Below are 15,584 nucleotides of genomic sequence, written 5' to 3' on the forward strand. Positions count from 1 at the left end.
TTTAAACTAACCCTGTAAATGACAAAGGCTGCTTAAACATGTAAGCCAACTTGAAAATTCAGTTGACCATCCAAGAATATTTAAAAAAAGAATTAAAGAAAAAAAAAAAAAAAACAGAATTAAGGAGGCCATTTCTGTTCCTAATTAAGTTAACATCACTATGTCTGTAAGGGTGGCCATGAAGAGCAGGTGCGTTATTAACATAGGAGGTACGCAAATGGAGGACATATTCTCCAAATGCCGGTTGTTTGGTAGTGTTGGGTTTTGTTGTTCTGCTGTGGCCCCTGGGTGATACGCTGATGCCTCTTGTTTGTGTGGGTGCCAACTCTGAACTGTTGCTGAGGTCACTGCGCTTGGGCATTTATGCTGGCCCTGATCTGAGAGTTAGGGTTACGGCTGTGCATTTAGAGGAGAGCACAAATGTCGTTCTTACAGATACGCTTCACACTGACCAAACGAGCAGATGATTTAAAGACATAGTCCGGTCACCGTTTCAGGATGGGTACTTTCAGGGTAAGAAAGCTGCAGGAAAAGAGGAAACCAAACTTTCCTGTCCTTCCCTCAAAATGCGATTTTAAAGCAGCAATGGGAGGTGTTGGACCCTTTGAGTATACAGTGCTGTCAGCAAAGGGGGCAAATCTGTCCACGAAAATACAAGCGTCCACAACCAACCGCATGAACTCAATGCCCTCTTTCAATTTTAAGCGTTTATTCTGAAGTGATACGTTTCTCTGCGCAGCTCGTGGACTTGAGAGCGCCATGCTGTGTGTTCACTGCGCCCAACACCAGAACTTCCACACCTCATGCATTTTAACTTCAGAATGAAGCTGCAACTCTGTCACCCTAAAGTGCAGTTTCCACCAGGGTGGGGCGATGGGTACAAGCTGAGGTTGATGTAGAGGGATATCGATTGAGCGCTAAAGCCATTCCAATTTCAGCGGGGCTGCAACTTTGGAGTTTTGGTTATTTTGTAAAATCCATTTTCTGAAGCTACATTTTCATGGGAAACCAGGACTAGCTGTGGATTGGAGGACACTCGCCCACCAAGAGCCAGTTTAGGGTCACGGGCATCTTTGGGATATGAGTATGACGTGGTACCCAGCAAATGGATGAGTAGACGTATAAACGCCACATGGTGTCTGGGCAAGGCATTGAAGCCACGTCACTCCATTTGTGAGGCTAAACACTGCCACCTCACGCTCCACACAAACATGAGAAATGAACATCGTCGTCACTTGCATGTAGCTGTGCATGATTTTTGAAAATCGTGTTTGGGGATGTTGATGTGTTGACCATCCTGTCATTCTAAAGTGACAAGGGACTTGTAAGCTAAAAGCCTGCCAGTCTAAGCACAGATTTGTAAACTTTTTATCAAGGTAAGAAAGAGAACCCCACTGAAATTCAAGATCTTTCAACCCGTAACAAGCTTCACCCATCCAATCGACATTTCATGGAGAGTCCTCAAGGGCTGCAGGGGGCTGTGACCAGGGGGACCGAACCAGTGAGAGAGTTCATCACCAAGAGGTCGCATTTGTGTTGGGTTTCGGAGCAAAGTGAACAACCGGTGAAGGTCGGACTGCGAGGCCCAGACTGGTGTTTCTGGTTGAGTTTTGTGTGTGTGAAGGCCAAGTAGCTTTTAGGAAAATGTGACATCATGGAAGAAGGCCGAGGCGGGTAGTGTGACTGTTTGGGCGCCTTTGTAAATCTTGCTACACACTTTTTGTATTCCAGTATTACCTCGGTCAAGCGGTCTCTTAAAATAACCAAAGCGATCACATACAGTAAATCCCTTTCTAGATATTAGGCTGCTGTCAGTGAAAGGCCGTCCCAGATTCAGTATGTGTGTTCAGTTCTTGACCCAGAAACCATGGAGTCAGGGCGCATATGGGTGCTGCCCATTTATTATGAGAACCTAAGCAAATTACTGACGTGTTAAGAAAGAGACTGCTGCTCCAAGCCCTGAACTGCATCTTTAATGTTATAAATATATTCCGACACAAAATGCTGGGAAAAAGCAGGAAGAAATTTTGAGGAAACCCAGTTCATCCACAGGCTGTTTGTCAGTCTGCCCTGTCCGCTCGTGTCGATGGTCTCCCTGTGCTCCAGTGCAAGCGACTCGAGTGGATTCTGCTTGCTGTTTTCAGGTGACACAGCCCCGCAGTATTTTAAATGGGGGGGTCCTTTTGTCTTTTAGGGAAAAAAAAAAAATACAGTAGTAAAATGAGGTATAAAAAAGTAATTTACAAATTTTTAAAAAAAATACAAAAAAAGTTGTGTTTGAAAAGTTCATTTGTGTCTTGGTATCTCGTTAGACGCCCCCTTGGGTCTGCTGGTCTTTGCTGATGTCTGCAGTGCTGCTAGGCCGTGGGGGCCTCTTCGGTCCGTTGCCCCCTTTCTTGGCTCCTGCAGACTCAGCTCTGTGCATGCTTCTGTCCTCCAGCGTCTGCCTCACTTTCTCCCTTAAAGAAGTTAAAAACAAGATACGGATATAAATTAAGACGTGCGGTTAAACCGGAGAGAGAGGATCAGAGAATCGCTAGCGTTGGCAGTTTGTTTTTTGTTTTTCTTCTGTTGAACGCGTGGCCATGAAGCTGACCGACCGACCAGAAGTGCTCCGTGTGCCAAGACTGGAGCAAGTGGGGCCCGTGTGGGCCTTCATTCAGGCTCTGGTGCCAGCTTCACCATCTCCAGGGTGTGTTGTGTTTGGATTATGTTCAGAATTCCTTCTGCATGTATAAAATTGAACAAATTAATTAATGAAGGCCATGCAGTTCTTTGCAATAATGTTTGTCTGCTGCTGAAACAAGTAATTACAATAATTCTACTAATCGTGCAGTATTTAAAACTGGATCAGGTGGGTTTGTGAATGCTACAGTATGCCAGCATTTTCTCGGGTATCAATTTGAACCCTTGTTTATTTCAGAGGGTACGGGGCATGAATCGTTAATTGGCTGCACTCGGGGCTTTCCAAATGGCACTGGCTTTGTTGACCGGTGCTGGGTGCTGTGGAAGAGAAATTCCCTTTCAGACACGGCCAGTAAGGAGCTGTCATTTTTTAACATGGCATATTCTAATCCGCCTAGTAGAAACCAAGCTTGGTGATGTCCACACAGTTCACAAAAGTCAAACCGTGTTATTGGGTGACCAACCAGTCCTTACTGAGAATTGTCACATGCGTTGAGTTCCAGTTAAGTTACAATACAATGTGACAGCTTGTGAATTTGAACAGCAAGCGAGAAAAAGAGAAGCCCAATCCCACATTTAGTCTGGCGCTTGATGTTCTCTTACCGTAAAAGCAGCGTGGCAGGGCGACTGTGATCCCATACAGGTGAGATCTTTGATCAGGAAGATACTCATCTGTGAGCTGGCTGGCTTCTCTGCTGACTGCTATCACACCATCTCTGTGAAAGGTGAGAGGAGGGCTCATAACGAGACAACAACAGGACATATTTTGTCTGCATGTTAAGTTCCGATAAACACACTTAGTCAGTTGTGGAGAGCTGAACCGACTGTGTCATTTCATTTACACAATATTTGCCAAGGGCCCAGCCTTGATTGCAGAGAGCCGAGCCGGACACGTACCTTCTCCAGTCTGTGTAATAGAAGTGGTTGGAGTGGACGGTCATACCGAAGGGGTAATTCAGGTTGCTGTGAATCGCATGTCTTCCTGAGCCATCTGGTAGAATGCATTCCAGTCGCTTGGTGCCTTTTCATCAGAGAGCAAGAGAAGAACAGTAATTAGAGACTCATGTCAGATGCTAGCTGTTTGTGACAAATAGGACCGTCTGCTCTGCCAGCACAGATTTCTGCTTTTAAATAATAGCCTACGTGGGTTCTGTCGTGCACAAATCTCATACCGCTTAGTGTGTTAGTCAGAAGTGACCCGCTGTTTATTTCCCATCCTACAAAGCTTTTGAAGTTGTTATTTAGTACTTGACAAGAATGAATCGGAAAAGCCCTTCTGCTTGCTGATGTAATGTGAGGTGTACAATTCCAGCGTGTTGCAATTTACTGGTTGTTCTTAGAAAAAGAAGAAAAAAAAAAAAGGCTGCTCAGCCTTGGCAGTCTAAGATAAGTTAATAAACGGCCAGATTGTTCATTAAGTATTCTGGGAGTGCTGCGCAGATTTGCTTGGCTGAAGATCCATTGGAGTAGCCAGTCTGCCTTGTGCCTCCAAATTATGGGGCTCTCTAATTAGTCGTCAAACGTGCCAAGAGATTCAAGTCTGACTACGCCTTCTTTCCACGTTGGATCTGGCCTAACAAGTAAAGTAGAACATACCAGCCACCTTCTTTATGTCTTAGGTGTAGCAGCCCCCCTACTCTGGCTTGATCATCTGAAATGAGGCTGTGCTTGGTCTGCTTGTGAAACTGAAGCTAATCTGTGTTCTTAGTGACTGTGAGCTTGTGATTAAGAAGCTACTTGTGAACAAACCTGGGTAATGCCAGAGACCCCCAGAATGGAGACTAAGGTGTGGAGTTAAAATATCTGAAATCGGACTGTGTGTGCTGTTCAAACATAAGGTCACTGCTTGCCTTTGCAGTGGGCTCCGATTTATCAGCACCGTAAAGACACCCACCTGCGTCCGCCCAGCAAATCTGTTTTCGGAAATGGTCAAAGGTTAAGGCGTTGGGTAGGCCAATGTCCCGGCTGACCAGTACTCGTCGGTTCTCGCCATCCAAAGTGGATGTTTCAATTTTTGGAGCTTCCCGATTCCAGTCCGTCCAGTACAGGTTCCTAAAATATAAAGGCGGATATTTAAAAGTTATGTTTTAGAAAACGCCTACCTGCTTTGCTCTGTCAAAAAATGTGATCAACCATTTTGGTGCTTGGAGAAATTCAACTGAACAGCTGCTGGAGTCCCCAGCGCCAGGTAATTACAGCACAAATAATGTGCACGGGCCCTGGCATGTAATTACTCCCACAATGCAATGTTCTATTGCAGTGAATCACCTCCAGGGGATTTTGGAGTTAGCCTGCATCATAATGGGGAAGTCTACTGGACCAAATGGCTTCCTTTCTTCATCTTTAGTGCAGTGCCTCTGTGGGGTAGAGATGTTAAACCATTTTTGAGGGGACTGAGGGAGTTGGGCTTGCTTAGGAAGATGGTTCTGCTTGAGCTGTAATATTTTCCACAGGCTTCAGGGACCTTTCCAAATAATGTCATCCTGGAGCATTTGGACAGTTCCTTAAATGGAACCCCCAGCTGTAGAGCAGACCACTTGTCCTAACATCTTCCCAGTCTCGTCTGCATATTGGCCTGAGGAGGTGCCATCCTGCACCCACAGACTTGCTGGCTCCTTCTGTTTAGCTGATGTCGCCATCACAGCAGATTTAAGACAAGACTCTTCATGGTGAGCATATAAAAATGAGGTAGAACCTTGGTGTTACACTTGGGCCCTCGAGGAGCCTGGCAGATGAGTTCTTTTGTGGATGTTCTGTGGTAAAGAATAATCAGAAGTAGATGGACCCATCCTGCTGCACTCGTTTCTGATGAAAGGCAATTTCCCGGTTTGAAGTCGAGCTAACAGCGCTGCACAAAGCTTACATGCTGCAGCGAGGCGTGGGTGGACATATTTAATCAGGACCACACGCTTGCCTGGATTCCATTAGCACAGCCCAATCTCGCTGGCTGCTATCTTTGATTTGCATTGTGGTACGGAAACGTTTGAGCCAGCGGCAGTGTGTAATCAAGACGAGTGCCGTGCTTCAGTGGGGAACTGCTGCGTGTCAGCCAGCCAGCCAGCCATGGCAGGAGAGGAAGATGCACAGGCTCTCTCAGCCGTCTGTGTGCTGATCACGTGTGCATTTCAAAGAGCCACATCAAACGAGGAGACATTCCGTTATGCTCATCACACTAACGTCTTGTGGCCTGTGAACAGCGTTAAGGAACTGGAAGGGATAGGGAGGACAAAGGGAGTCAGAGGTCATCCTCCAGCAACAAAAGGGCCGTTGGTGTGTCACATTTAATAAGACACCAGTAGAAACGTACTGTATATCAAGTAAGACGTCAAGTGGGGAGGACCTCTCTGACCAGACTGGCGGTGCTCTGTCTGCTTCGATTAGGATGGGCTGTTCACCTCAACGAAACTTGTCGCTCCTACTCACTTGACTTCTCCAAATCACTTTACGGTTATGTTCACACTGCAGCTAAAGGTGACATTTTCAACTCTTTTTTTTTTTTTTTAAATTTTTATGAATAATCCAAATCCAGTATGAGTTTGTACAGATAATCTGACTGGGATGAACCTCGTATGCACAAATGTGACTATTAATAAATTAGACAGGCTGGTATGTAGTGGAGAGCGCTAATGTGGCTCAAGGGGCTAAGCCATCAGTACTGTGAGCTCGGGGTCCTGAGTTCAAGTCCAAGTAGCTCCACAAATGATGGGGTTGGAGCACTCCAAGAAGGAGTGACCTTTATACTGTGGTGGGCTGGCACCATGCCCTGGGTTTGCTTCCTGCCTTGCGCCCTGTGTTGGCTGGAATTGGCTCCAGAAGACCCCCATGACCCTATAGTTAGGATATAGCGGGTTGGATAATGGATGGATGGTATGTAGTGGACCATCATGAACATCAACAGAAGGCCAGCTACTGTGCTAATAAACATTGTCTTGAGTGCAGGACCTCTGTGAATCTGTCAGCTCATGATGGCAATAAAGGGACACTGAAAATGAAAGATCCGAGCTGTGTCTTTGAGTGCATTTATCACGGCCATATCTGTTACATAGAGAAATCACGCCTGAGACTGCAAAACAGAAGGTGAACAATTTCTGAAGGCTTCACTAGTGCGCGATTTAACTTGAGCGTGTACTCCACACGTCGTGACGCATAGCTTATTGATCACTTCTGTACTCTGTCTGGATGTGGTGGGCGATAAGCCCACTGCCACTCACTCCCAGGTCCTTCTCATGAGGGGTGCTTCACACCTGCCCTTGTGTATTTAAATCTAACATGTCTACTTCCTACATGTGATATCGTACATCTACTTACGTTTAATATCTCCTGTTACAAATGTGCCCAAGCCTGAATGCTGTCCACGACCCCCTGTAATGATTGACCTCATTCCAGGTTATTGTCAATGGCAAAAATGTGACAATTTAGCAGGTAACACTTAGCAAGGCTGAGTGTCTATAAAAAGTACTCACTCCTTGGGAGATTTCACGTTGTATTGTTGTACAACATTGAAGCTCAGTGGAGTTAATTTGGCTTTTTTTGACACTTATCAGCAGAAAAAGACCCTCAAGGGAAAAGAGATCGCTGCAAAGAGACTTAAAGTAATTAGAAATACAAAATAATCGATCACATAAATATTCACCCCCATTAAGTCAGTTTTTAGTAAACGCATCCATGACAATCTTTAGTCTCGATTATTATGCGTGTTGTATTTGTAATTCATTTAGGTCACTTTGAAGTTAAAGAGTCGTGTTCTGTTGATCATCACCAAAAAGCCAAAAAAAATCCAGGGTAACAAAATAAAATGTGAAAACTTCCAAGGGGGTGAGTACTTTATTAGGCACTGTATTGAAAAAGAGTAGAAACCCTGGGGCCTCACCTCAATTATAAAACATCATATGAAATTGAGAGTGAAAATATACAGTATACACAACAAAAAAACAAGAAAATGTGTACGCCAAATAAGAAAATCTGATTTATAAAACTTGGCTTATGCACGTATCTACGCAATTTTCCCTTTATAAATCACGATCACCTTGCAAAAATCCATAAGTGAGTGCGCCTCGAAAGCCGTCCTGAAACACCCATCGATGAAGCATGCTAATCAACCTCATACAGGGTGGTCCAGATATAATTATGCAGATCCAGATCGTCTGGATGACTTTGATTTATGCGGGGACGATTCCAGTTCGGCGTGAAGACGATTCTTCATGTTGCAAGTTCGCACACTTCTCGATGGTCCGTGACTTTTCGGGTGATTTTCTATGTAATAAACTTAATAAGTTATAGCATAATGAAAATTGCATAATTAGATCTGGACCACCCTATACATATGCAATCACGAGGCGGCAGAACTTCACTGGCTGGCAAAATAGCATCCCACCTGAGGCAGCGACACCCCGCCACCTGCATTCAAAGTATCTGGCTGTGCTCCGCCACTGAGAACACACGATCATGTGCGGACTTATAACACCTTTCCTCTGCATGTTGCTTCTGGAAAAGGTATAAACCACCAGCATCTGAGCGGGTAGCTGCTACCACCGGGCACATGTAATGACGTGTAATGGTACAGGCCATGTGAGACACAATCCAGATCCCACATACAGCACCATCCATCCATTTTCCAACCTGCTGAATCCGAACACAGGGTCACAAGGGTCTGCCGGAGCCAATCCCAGCCAACACAGGGCACAAGACAGGAACCAATCCCGGGCAGGGTGCCAACCCACCACAGGACACACACAAACACACCAAGCACACACTAGGGCCAATTTAGATACGCCAATCCACCTAACCTGCATGTCTTTCCTTGGGAGGAAACTGGAGTATCCGGAAGAAACCCACGCAGACACGGGGAGAACATGCAAACTCCACGCAGGGAGGACCCAGGAAGCGAACCCGTGTCTCCTAACTGCGAGGCAGCAGCAATACCACTGCACCACGATGCCGCCCATACAGCACCACCATGTCTCAAAAGAAATGAATCACAGGGTGACCCTGGCCATGAGGACACGACATTGGGCAGTCACATCTTGGCATCACAGTTGACTTGTGCGTTAGTGGAATGTCAATGCTTATGGTTAACAAAAGCAGCTTCATTCTCGTCACGCGTCTTTATTGCAATATGACTGCAGCAAAGAGTTTTGATTACCTTAGAATAGGAGAACAAGACACTGGTACAGATTGCCTTTTAATGTCTGCAAAAACATTTTTGTATTTTTATTTTTTAATGTATGTATAACCACAGCATGCAAAAACTGAATGTAACACCTCACTGGTCAGTTAATGGCTCCCAGCATGCGGACATGAAAGAAGGAAGCTTGGCTGAGATACCATTGACCTGTCGGCCAATGCCCTGAGAAGAGACAACAGGTAAGCGATATGACAAAAATATCTAAAAAGTACAAATGGACCAAGTGATGAATATAATATGTACATCATATTCATCACTTGTAAAGTTTAATATGTGTGTCACATCAATGCACATCATAGTAACGGCTTGGTGATTTGAATTATTATATTCGTGAGTGTCATTTTGCTGTTTTAGCTGCATTTCCCTTCTTGATCAAGGGTGTCGACATTTCTCAGCTTCTCTGAAATGTGTCAGATTTGCCACAAATATGTGCACATTTCAAGCCTCTTTTTGTAAATCAGGCCCCTGATCCCCCACAAGCCCACATTTAATCTCACCTAAACAGTTCTTCTCACTACAGCTTCCTGAGTTTACCCATCTACACACCGCCATGCCTTCTTTAGTTTGACCACAAGCCTCTCATGTGGCACCTCATGTGAAAGCCTCTCTGCTCTGATATTTTTATAGGTTCCTCGTTGAATTCTATCATATTTGTAAAATTCAGTACTCGCCCGTCTGCTATGGAAGAATATTTTGGACAAAGTGAGGTTGGGAGCATGTGCTGAAAACGCGTTTCCGCATCCACCACACAGCAAGCCACCTGGATTGGGACCCGAGTGCAGCGGGTGACACCTCAGCACCACACTGCAACAGTGTGAGAGTTTTAATGGTGGCTGGAGTGCCATTCCTGTAATTTGGAGGCCTTGCTTGTAGAATAACGTCATACCCAGGATGAAGCAAAAGCAGGTTAAGGGCCTAAGAGAGTGGAGTCACTTCTCACATTTTACGGGATTCGAACCAGCAACCTTCTGATTGCCAGCACAGATCATAGCCTCAGAGCCACCACTCTGCCCCATTTTGAAAATAATAAAACAAACACACTAAAAAATAAATGTAAAAATGACAATATATAAATACTAAAATAATGTGAGCATAAATAATTAAATGTGTCTTAAAATATTTTTAATTACTCCTTCATTTATTTATTTCAGCGACGCCACACACAATGTGAAATCCAACTGCACTTTTCACCCGTCAGAGTTGACAGGGCGAGTTCTGTGTTTTGATTGGTGCGTTGTCGGTACAACTGGACATTTACGGCCATCGCGTGTCACATGCAGACTCCTTAAAGGAGAATCCAGAGCTTCTTGGATTAAAGCAGCCACAAAGCGTGTTCTCAGAGTGGCCCAGAATTGTTGTGTGACGCGTCTGCTTGAACTCAGTAAGCTCTGAATCCATCGTCCTCTCAGGAGTAGCCATTGTGAACGTAACACTTGATGACTGAAGATCGACGTCCACTGCACAGCACTTCACACCTTCTCCTCTCATCAGTCCCAAAGAGGACATCCTCTTGTTGTGCTCTGCTATAAGTTTATCCCCAGGTTATTTGTGTTAGTAAAGTCCTCCAATGCTATAAAATCCCCCTCTAAACTTGCTTTGTAAGTACAGGGTGATTCAACCCGATTCATCCGATTTCAAAGTGCCATATTTTTACGATCGTGAGGCGCCCAGGAACCAATCACTTACCAATTGAAAGAGGGGGTCATAGACTTTCTGACTGTCACCGGAGGATAGAGAGCCACCTCATTGGTACCAGGGAGTTCGAGCATCTCTCAACAACGAGCTCCCTCATCACTGGATTGGCCGTTAAGGAGCCCACGATTTGGCACTCCGCTTCTGGCCCTCAAGATCACCAGAGATCATGCCGTGTGACTTTTATTTTTTTGTGGGAGTACATTAAGGATTCTGTTTATTTTCCACCACTCCCAACAACACTGGATGATCTCCAAAATCACATTGAAAGAGCTGTGAGTAGTGACACCCGACATGCTCAATCGAGTGTGGGATGAATTTGACTAGCGCGTTGATGTTGTCCATACAGCTAGAGAAGGTCACATTGAGCACTTGGAAAATTACATCATAAACTTTATGCTCACCTAAATCATTTACAGTTTACTGCATTGTACTGTAATGATTTGTAAGTGAAATAAATAATTTTGAAATCAGAAGAATCTTTTTGAATCACCCTGCATTATTAAAATGTTGCATATTGAAACACTTTGTGCACTGGGTGGTCTTCAGCACACGGCCAATATCAGGCCTGTATTCATGGTGCTTTCCAGTGACATCCCGATATCGTCACTAAGACGTGGCTCGTCCCCATTTGAAGCAGGCACGGGTTTCATTTCTGCTTTACGTAAACAGATACTCTGCCATCTTTCCTAAATAACGTGTGCCATTTTATGTTATACTCGACCCCACTGTTTGGATTTTGCCACATTTGTATTGCTATAATATCTTACAGTGTATAACTACAGATGACTCCAGTTGATTTGTTTTATTCTTGATAAAGGTTTTAATGGCTTCATCATTTGATTTCAGCTTATTAATGATGGGCTGGTAATTTCAGCGTTACCTAGTAGATTTGTGTTCATACTATGTAATGGCTAATTGTAATCCTGGATGGAAATTACAGGAAAAGAGACCAACCCGACTGCAGATCTTACTCAAGCGTGTCAGCAGCTTTTACATGAGTGTTCCACCATTTAGTACTTTAGGCGAGCGCTGGTGTTGGCAACAGGAGGTCACATGTAAAGAGAACTGATGGAAGATTTGAGTTTTTGGTGGAAAGTCCACTTTTTTTTGAGGGTGAGGAGGCTTGTGGAGAGATGTGGCAGGATCTGCCACTATGGTGGGCAGACTCAGTAGACATCCATCCATCCATCCATTATCCAACCCACTATATCCAAACTACAGGGTCATGGGGGTCCATCCATCCTCTTCCACTTATCCGAGATCAGGTTGTGGGGCTCTGCTGGAGCCAATCCTAGCCAACGCAGGAAACAAACCCTGTGCAGGACGCCAGCCCTCCACAACTCAGTAGACAGATCACCAGAAATGTTCGCTGCTCTGGATGGTGATGGCCCAGTTTTGAATGACTGAGTGAGTGTGGGCTGCAGTGAGTCTTGAACCTCCCTCGGATTAGCTCTATAAAGGCAGCATTTGCAAGGCATATGGGAAAACAGACATTGCTGAACCCCACATGCAGATGATGAAGAGCCCCAAATGTCTGATGTGCAACTCTTAAAACTAGACGGGCCTGGCAGAGTGAAGGTTTGTGGTATTGGATGACAGTTAGATAGATAGATAGATAGATAGATAGATAGATAGATAGATACTTTATTAATCCCAGGGGGAAATTAGTTTCTAGTTTCCTGAACACTACTTCCTCAGATTGTGTTCTTCTCTATCTGAAATGTATTGATCCATCCAGACATTTTCTGAATGCACTCTTTCTGTCACTTGGTGTTTCTGCCAATACATTTTGAAGTGCTTATTCTTGCAGACTGTAATTGTACTACAGACTGGTACATCAAATGAATTTTACTGAACTGACATTTAGTGGTTCATCTATCCAGTTTTTGTAACTCAATGTTTTATTCCAGTGAGATGGGGAGGCTGATGTTCAGCACCATCGGTCAACTCAGCAGGAAAACAACATTGGTTGGGCAGCTGGTGACTTTAAAAGTCCTGGCACCAATCCTAGGCTACTTCACACTTTGTGCCTGGTGCTGCAAGCAACAACTAACCAAAACACCAGCCAGCAGCAATACCCACCGCCTTAATTTAGTCAGAGTGGGCATGACTGTTCAAAGGCTTCCATGGGTTTTCATTTGGCACTTACCCTCTGTGGGAGTCCACCACAATGGCCCTGGGATTGACCAGGTCAGTATCAAACAGAACACGCCTCTCGGTGCCATCCAGTCTGGCAGTTTCAATCTTATCCATACCGCTGTCCACCCAGAACATTTTTCGTCGCACGTGGTCCACAGCAAGCCCTTCTGGACTTAGGAGTCCTAAGATCAGAGATGGAAAAGTTCAAAGATCAAATTAAATTTATTAAAAGCTGCGACAGAAAAAAAAAAATTGCAGAGTGAGAGCAGTTGCTCTCAAGTGTGTTTAAAACACAGGAAACAGCAGACGGAGCGCAGTGCAGCCCCTCTCTGTGAGGTATCCCATATCTCTGACTTCCACCTCCCGGAAATGCACAAGACACCAGGCAGAGGGGCCCTGTAATAAGCACTGAAGCATGCTGGAATTACACGGTTCAAAGCGGCACTCTTAATTCCTTTCAACAAAAAGTGTCAATTTTAGGATCCTTTAGATGCGGCATGTGATCTTCACTTATCTGAAACTAACGAAATGTGAATCCCATAATTGACTTCCTGGCCTTGGAACAGTAGAGCTGCTTTTCAGTTTATGAAGTGCATAAAAGCAGTTAGATAGACCAAGTCGAGGCCAGCTGCTGCCTCTTTGACTCTGGACCTGTGCTGGGTGGAAGAACTACTTACGGACCCTCTCTCCAAAACTAGCAGAAATACCCACTTGATCTCAGAGCAATGCCACATTAAGATCGTTGATCTCTGCCCAGCCAACACATGCAGGCACAAACCTATCTGGCTCCTGAATCTCCATGAAGCCTTCACCTACCCGAGTTGATAATGATCTCCGGCTCTGACCCAACCTGCAGACTGGCTCTGCTGATTGTTCTCCCAGCGACGTCTGTCCAGTACACCATCCTTTCTCTGCAGTCATAGTCAATGCCCACAACAATGGAACCCTGAAATGAATAAAGCAATTATAAATGATGCCTTTCAGTAAGTAGGGTTTTTATGAGCACCGTAAAACTATTAAATAAAGTCAACCGTCATGTATTGTGCCAAGGGTACCTCTGTGTACCAACCTAGTCCTGAACACAAAGTCAAAAATCTCACAAGCCTATCCATCTGAGCCCACTTAATTCAGTTTAGGGTCACAGAGGCTGAAAGCTATCCCAGGAGCCAACCCTCCAATGGGCTTGCAGCACACCGCAGTGCACAATCAATCATTCTCACACTCACCCTTGACTACGTTGAGTTACCAATTAATGTAACTGCACCACTTTGAAGGAAATTGGAGAAACACACAGGGAGAAAGAGCAAACTCCACACAGAATGTGACCAGGCAAAGGTTCAAGAGCTGTGGGACTGCTCTGCTAATCACTGCATGCCAGGGCTGTCTGATAAGAGAAGTGGCAGCTTTATTAGACCAGAAAGACGGGAGAAGCGATCACACAAAACCACAACATACAGTATCTACAGTAAAACAAGCATGTCACCTCTTTGCCTCTAGGCCTGCCTGTTTAAGAAGTTGAGCCCAATCTGACTAGGAGGGGTTCTTGTCGTAAACCGCACAACACAGGCTCCCTTCCACCATTGATGCCCCCAGATATGTGGCTCCTATACCACCTTGTTAATGAGTCTTTGTCCCAACCTATCTCCACAAGTCCATTCTCATTCAGTCTTAGGCCCCAACTCCAGAATCAGCACTGTCCTTCCAAATACATTAGAATTTGTGTGGCTTGGTGCGCTACCATGATATGGGACATCTACAACAATGCAGTCAGTGAGGATAGGCTGATGTCTCCCTTAAAAGAATACTCCACCGAAAAAAAATATTTGACTGTTACTTACCCCGTGTCATTTGTAGTGATGGCCAAGAAAAAAAAAATATTTCATATTTAAATGGAGAATGCAGATCACAAAGTGTATGATATAACAAGCTTGAAAGGAGACCAGCAGGGGTCAAATATTGAACAACAACAAACTATTGAAAAAAAAATTCCCATAATGCACATCTCAGTTATCCAGGCATATGCTGAAAATGTCACAAACACATACATATTTAACAATACTTAGTAAAAGAAGTACTGAGTCTGGGCTAATTGAGAATTACTTGTGTCAAAGACTGAGTAACCCCTGCTAGCCCCCATTCAAGCCTGCTATGTTGTAAACTTTGTGTCATAAACTTTGTAATCTCTGGTCTCCATGAAATTACATTTTTTAGGTGGAGTATTCCTATAGCCTCCTTAGTATGTTTGCCCATGGAAAACAAGCCAAAAATGCATAATTTTTTTTCAAGAAGAAAAATGTTATTATGTATAACAGAAACATGTAACTAGCAGAACATCGTAATAAAACAGTAGTAGAGATATGTTGAGTGCCCACTGCTGTACTGGTGCAGATTTAGTACACGTCCTTTGTGTGACACATTTTGAATCAACCACCAAATATATATACATATATATATATATATATACATATATATATATATATATATATACATATATATATATATACATATACATATATACATATATACATATATACATATATACATATATATATATACATATATATATATATATATACATATATATATATATATATATACATATACATATATATACATATACATATATATACATATACATATATATATATATATATATATATATATATATATATATATATATATATATCCATTCATCCATCAGCCAACCCGCTATATCCTAACTACAGGGTCTGCTGGAGCCAATCCCAGCCAACACAGGGCGCAAGGCAGGAACAAACCCCAGGCAGGGTGCCAGCCCACTGCAGGGTGAACACACACACACACACACACACCAAGCACACACTAGGGAAAATTTAGAATCACCATTGCACCTAACCTGCAA

General features: G+C 44.0%; 1 protein-coding gene across 1 annotated transcript in view; it reads right to left on the reverse strand.

Moving 5' to 3' along the window:
- Positions 1–1,951: 1,951 nt before the first annotated feature.
- Positions 1,952–15,584, reverse strand: part of nid2a (nidogen 2a (osteonidogen)) — a 95,127-nt gene continuing 81,494 nt past the window's right edge. Inside the window, exons 19-24 of the mRNA XM_039742182.1 lie at positions 13,520–13,649; positions 12,714–12,885; positions 4,580–4,737; positions 3,583–3,706; positions 3,289–3,401; positions 1,952–2,459 (exon numbers count right to left, since the gene is read on the reverse strand). Of these exons, the coding sequence (XP_039598116.1) occupies positions 2,449–2,459; positions 3,289–3,401; positions 3,583–3,706; positions 4,580–4,737; positions 12,714–12,885; positions 13,520–13,649 (708 nt within the window). The 3' untranslated portion in view covers positions 1,952–2,448. The remainder of the gene's footprint in view (positions 2,460–3,288; positions 3,402–3,582; positions 3,707–4,579; positions 4,738–12,713; positions 12,886–13,519; positions 13,650–15,584) is intronic.

Source organism: Polypterus senegalus, chromosome 18, assembly GCF_016835505.1.
Source record: "Polypterus senegalus isolate Bchr_013 chromosome 18, ASM1683550v1, whole genome shotgun sequence".
Classification (NCBI taxonomy): domain Eukaryota; kingdom Metazoa; phylum Chordata; class Cladistia; order Polypteriformes; family Polypteridae; genus Polypterus; species Polypterus senegalus.